Raw genomic sequence first — 6257 nt, 5'->3', positions numbered from 1 at the left:
TGGGGGGCTAAAGGAACATAATTTTCTCCAAGAAACCAACTTCACCTACCTTAATCCGGATTGGTCTCCTATATACCTAATCCGGATTGGGAGGCTACAAGGAGCAGAATTTTCTTTAAGCAACCAAGCTCACTTTCTTAATCCGGATTGGTCTCATATATACCTAATCCAGAATGGAGGGCTATAAGGAGCAGAATTTTTTCATAGCCAACTTTATCCACCAGAACCCGGATCTGTCTATACTATAAAACACCCGCATTGGGGGGCAACAGAGAAGCAGAATTTTCTCACAAAGACAACAACTATTTAAAACTACTCTACTCCCTCATCTAGAAAATCTACATAAGGGAGTGGGGGGCAAATAATAGGGTATAAGCAACTTGGATAGGGTCCCAACCTGGATCTAAGGGGTATCAGGCTCAATTGACGGACCAAGACCCCCCTCACCCAGGGCAATCAAGCGGACAGACCCGGGCTCAGGGTCAACCTAGGACCTGGAGCATCTCATAACCAGGATCATCCCATGACCTGGATCTTCTCCAAACTAGGTTCCAGCCCATGACCTGGATCACCTAGCTACCCGGATCCAACCTAGAACCAAGATCACCTTGAGGGGGGTCCCAGCAAGCACATGCACGTTCCACAACCCGCCAAGGAAGGGTACGTGGGCACGTGACGATGACAGCTATCAACACGTGTCAGAAGGCCGTTAGGACACACTAAAGGTGGTCCTCCCTTGGACACGTGTATGCAATCCACCCAAGTCAGGCGTCCTCCGCCTCCAAGAACCAACGGTCCTGATCTAGAGGTACCAACTCCGAAACCCTACCTTTGGGCTATATATACCCCCAAAGATGAAGGATTTAGGGGTTAGAAAAAACACTTTCATTACACACACTCACACACACAACCACCTTAGTCTCTCTATCTTCATCTTCCCCAACCAGCTTCTTATTCTTACACCGGAGGCGCCACGGGGACAAAACCCCCCTCCGGTGTTATTTTGCAGGCTCCCAACAGCAGCTACAACTCATTCACACCCAGAAGGTCCAGAAATGGCGTCGGAAGGAGCCGCTCCGCTCACCGGAGTTATCAAGTCCGACCTTTGATCATTTGTATTGTTATTTAATTCAGAAAGAAGGCAATTTGTGGTAACAATGTGGATCAGATTCCACTGTTTCATCGACGAATAACTAGGTTTGTACTCGCAATTAAGGCATTTGATTATATAATGATAGTTTTATTTGGCGCTCTTTAATCTTGATATTGTGAGTTGCATTTATTTAAAATTATTTTGGTGAATTAGGACGTTTGATGCACAAATAGCCGCCAAGCAGCATGAAATTTCAGCTGAGGTATTTGTTAACAAGTTCAAGTTATAATCTTCGTCATCTTTGAAAAAGGAAGTTAGTAGTATATAATTTTAATGCTTGATTATTTTGATATAGGAAATTAAGCAACCAGTAATCAAAACAGATTGTTCTGTAATTGATCTGAATGTATACAAGGCCAGAGACAGTTTTCCCGAGCCTATGCTTGCACGACATGACCTAAAGGTATGATGCTTTTACCTTGTCTTGTTACCTTATTCGTCTATTAGTGTTAGACAAGACTTCATTATGACTTTTTTCTATAGGACGGCGTAATGGATGTGATAGATGCGGATGATATGGACATAGATGGGGATGACAAGAAAGATCCAATTGATGTTGTCGAGTACATGGATGATCTTTACAAATACTACAGAAATGTAGAGGTAATCGCTTATTATGGAACATGTAGCACTTTCCCTCTGATAGTTTTTTCGTAAATTCTAAGAAATTATGTCTTGTACATAATAGTGTTCTATATTTTCACTCTCTACTTGAGCTTGTGGTACCTGTTAAGATGATTATATATGCTCTCTAATGGACCGTCTATAGAACAATTCAATAATTTGGAGCATATGCAAGCTAAATTCTTATATGCTTAACTGTTCAATTGTATCCTTAATGTAGAATTCTTTTTGTGTGCCACCAAACTACATGGCAAGTCAACTCCATATCAATGAGAAATTCAAAGGGATTCTCATTGACTGGTTGATTGACGTCAGTATAAAAGTGAACGTTTACAATGTTAAGTATTATGCAGCAAACATTATTAACACTTCGATGGAATGAGCAGGTCCATTGCAAATTTGATTTGAGGCCTGAGACCTTGTATTTGACTGTCAATCTGATCGATAGGTTCTTAGCTATGCACCCCGTGGTAGGGAAAACACTTCAGCTTGTTGGAGTCACGGCCTTGCTTCTTGCAAGCATATATGAAGAACCCTTGGCACCGTTTGTCAAAGATCTCATCCTGATATCTGACAATGCATACACCAGGAATGAGGTTCAAATGGTATTATCAAAAACATGTTTCCCTTTGCCATTACATAATTTCTAACATGATCCAAGTGTAATTACTAATCGGATTTGGATATTCTCACTTCCAACTAGCTGGAAAAATTGATGATCAACAAGTTTCACTACGACTTCTCGGTTCCAACTGTGTACTTGTTTGCCAAGAGGTTTCTTAAAGCTGCTCAATCCGACAGTAAGGTTGGTCCTTAATTTTCCTTCCACACATAATAGAACGATCAATGTACCCATACAATTACGACATTTTCTAATGAAATTATAATCAGTGCTTACTCGAGTCAGGTTGAGCATTAATTTTACTTGCTTACCATAGAATAGAAAATATACTTTAAATTTCAGCTACATATGTGTTCATGACGAAGTTCCTGAAAGCTGTTCAACCTGACAAAAAGATCCGTCCTTGATATTCCTACGATATATTATTCCATGACTGATGTAAATGTAAATATCTATGCTTGCTGTAGTCGGGGTGGGCCTTTTATATTATAGAATGCAAAATATTAAATTTAATCCCTGAACCTTATCGTTGATATTGAACCAGATGGAGTTTCTTGCGTTTTACATAATCGAGCTCTGCTTGGTAGAGTATGAGATGGTCAAGTTTCCACCGTCGATGTTAGCAGCAGCTGCTGTTTTCACTGCTCAGTGTACTGTTGGGAAGGCAGCTCAATGGAGCAACATGAGGGAAAGACAAACTCAGTACAAGGCTGAGGATGTAGTGTAAGTAGGTTCAACATTATTACTCTTCCTTTATATGTAGAGTTCAAGACTAAGCAGTTGTTTTTGTTTCGTACTTTATAGGAAATGCTCCAGGCTGATGGTTGAGTTTCATCAGAACGCAGCCAAGGGGAAACTAATTGTTGTTTACCGGAAGTACAACACAGCTAACTATGGATATGCTACAAATACAGAACCTGCCCATTTTCTGCTGGACTGCTGATTTTATGTAGGGACTCAATATGATTGGTCTGCATAAGTTAGATTTGCAGAGCCAGGGGGCTAGCTGCCTTCTGTGATAATGATCTGTTTTTCTTGATGTTATATTTTTATAGTTTTATGTATTCTCAAATTTTACTTAAATCAATATAATGCCCAGTTTCGGAAATGATGCCGTATGGGGTATATACCATAAACTAGGCTGACATCTTAAAATTTCTAAAATAAGATTGTTGAAATGATACAAGTAGTTTATATATTTTCATTATATGTCAAGACATTTGTAACTTGATGTATAATTTCTACTGTCAATCTGATGTAGCGTCAAGACAAATGAAGTTTTAAAAGAATTGTGATCGTTACTATTACTACTTACTAGAAGATCTGCAACTAAACAATGACTAATCATGAGAACAGTCGAGACTAAAGCTACAACATCCCTCGTTGTATCATGTTGTTATAGTATAAACATTCTAGCTGAAATTTTAACCGAAGTAGATATGTTCAATTTTATTGATTTTATATGTTTTAAAATTTTATAGTGCTTAAAGCAAGCACGGATGATGGCATGTATCATGACTGTAATGCTGAATATTTCATTGAGAATATTTTGTCTTACTGGTGAAATAAATATGAATGCCAATGTTATAAATTCTAAAATTTTGAAACAGCTACTAGTAATTTTAAGTATATTTTTTTAAATGATCTAATTTAATTACATTTTTAATGGTGCACAGTTCTCATATTCCCCTGGTTTGAAGTCCCATCCTCCTCGTAAAATGATCCGTTTCAAGAAAATAATCGGTTTTTCAAGGACAAATTATTAATGGTGTAGTTTTTTTAGTTCTGTTGTAACTGATAGTTTATATATAATTTTGTATTTAGCGTTGTATGACTATTTTGAAATATTGAACTTGTATGACCATGTCTACTTAAGACTATAAAATATGTTAATTTTGGGAATTGAAATTTCATTCTTTATGGATTTTTAGTTTAGTTTTTACAAGAATTCGAATTGGAGTTTTCTATTTTTAATTCTACTATTTTTTTGGATATTTTGTTTGGAAAACTCTCTGGAACCCTTCGCTCTTATCAAAGATCTCATTCTGATATCTGATAGCGCGTATACCATGTATCTGAAATATCTGGTCTAGTCATATTAGCAAGTTATTGCGAACTCCCAATAATAATCTGAGAATACCTTAACTGAGACACAAGAACTCCTGAAATATTCATGACTATGGCAACTTTTGAATCATATGGTGTACTAGCGATTCTACAATTTGAATAACCGTACTTCTCAAGTATAGATTTCTCTATATAATGAGACAGTGACAAAGTTATTCTATCAGTTGAATGAGTCAACTTGATACCAAGAATCACACTACCCTCACTCAAGTCCTTCATTTCAAAGTGCCTCTTCAAGAAACTCTTTATCTCGTTAATAATCTCAATATTGGTTCCAAATAACAAAATATCATCTACATACAAGCACACAATCACACAATCATTACCTCTAACCTTATAGTAGACACACTTGTCACTTTCATTAACTAAAAACTCGAAGTCTAAAACAGTTTCATCTAACATTTTATGCTAGTCTATATGTGCTTGTTTAAGGCCATAGATAGAGTTGACTAGTCTACATACTTTCCTCTCATTATCAGAAGCAACAAATCCCTCAGACTGATCCATATAAGTCTCTTCTTCAAGGTCACCATGAAAAAAACCCGTCTTTACATCCATTTGATGAATGATAAGACCATGTACGGAAGCCAATGCAATAAGCATTCTGATTGTTGTCATTCAGGCAACAGGAGAGTATGTATCAAAATATCAATGTATTCCCTTTGCCTAAAACTTTAGCAACTAGCCTAACCTTGTACTTATCTATTGATCCATCAGAGTTTAGCTTCCTCTTGAAGATCCGTTTACATCCAATAGTTAAACACCCAGTAGGGAGATCAACTAACTTTCATGTTCCGTTAGAAACAATTGAGTCAATTTCACTCTTCACAGCGCCTTTGGACTTGTGCTGCACCTGCACAGAGATGTCCAACATCAAGTTAGTTCATGTGATCTCTCATTTCTGTCTTTTCAGGGCGAGAGCAACTTTTTCCCAAGACTTCGGGAGCTTTTCAATCACTGACATAACCCGAACCTTCTCAGGCAAGATCATACTAAACTCACCCAAAATATGAACCAACATCTCAAACTCATGAACCTGTTCAGTCATGGATTTTCCACCCACCAGTTTGAATTCAAGAAACCTAGACACAGAATACTTCTCAAGTCCTTGAGAATCAGTATTGTGGGTCTGGTCTAACTTATCCCATAAGACCTTAGTTGTATAGGTATCAGGTGAATAAACATCGAACAAGGTGTTTGCCAAAGCTGTCAAAATGGCTGCCCTAGCCACCCCATCCTTCTCATCCCATAAAGAAGCTCCACCACTGAATTTATCAGGAATACCCGATAAATCAATTGGCTGGGAAAAACGATATGTGGTCCAATCAATGAACGCAACAACAACAGAACCAGAACCAGTCTCAACAGTCTTAGGAACATCACCAGTTTCGTTAACCGTCTTGTTAATTACACAATATAACAAATAATCTATTTAAGATTGTTGGGTAATAAACTAATATTACGCACAACAATGAGGCTGTTATATATCAAGATTAAGCAAGAACAGACAATAAACCAAATAACGAAACAAAACATGAAGACAAACAACAAGATTAAGTAGTAACTGAATTGACAAAGATACATAAGAACACTTATCTCTAACAGAATTTTTAATAAATCTGGAAGAGCCAATAACAGCTGAGGGGCCTAACTTTCGAGAAATCTAAACTGTTCTTGAAGAGATTATTTCCCCACTTACGCTGTGTTGGATTGCAGCAATATCACTTACAG

The 6257-nt window shown here is 37.5% G+C and overlaps 1 protein-coding gene across 1 annotated transcript; it reads left to right on the top strand.

Moving 5' to 3' along the window:
- Positions 1 to 631: 631 nt before the first annotated feature.
- On the top strand, positions 632 to 3348 carry LOC141715090 (G2/mitotic-specific cyclin-2-like). The gene is made up of 10 exons (XM_074518574.1): positions 632 to 660; positions 1135 to 1197; positions 1307 to 1355; positions 1449 to 1556; positions 1637 to 1756; positions 1998 to 2087; positions 2164 to 2382; positions 2481 to 2582; positions 2944 to 3122; positions 3204 to 3348. Exons 1-10 carry the CDS (start codon positions 632 to 634, stop codon positions 3340 to 3342), a joined length of 1098 nt encoding a protein of 365 aa, XP_074374675.1. The 3' UTR covers positions 3343 to 3348.
- The last annotated feature ends 2909 nt before the right edge of the window (positions 3349 to 6257 follow it).

The sequence above is a fragment of the Apium graveolens genome, chromosome 3 (assembly GCF_009905375.1).
Source record: "Apium graveolens cultivar Ventura chromosome 3, ASM990537v1, whole genome shotgun sequence".
NCBI classification, from domain to species: Eukaryota; Viridiplantae; Streptophyta; class Magnoliopsida; order Apiales; family Apiaceae; genus Apium; species Apium graveolens.
This window is presented reverse-complemented; position numbering and strand designations above follow the sequence as displayed.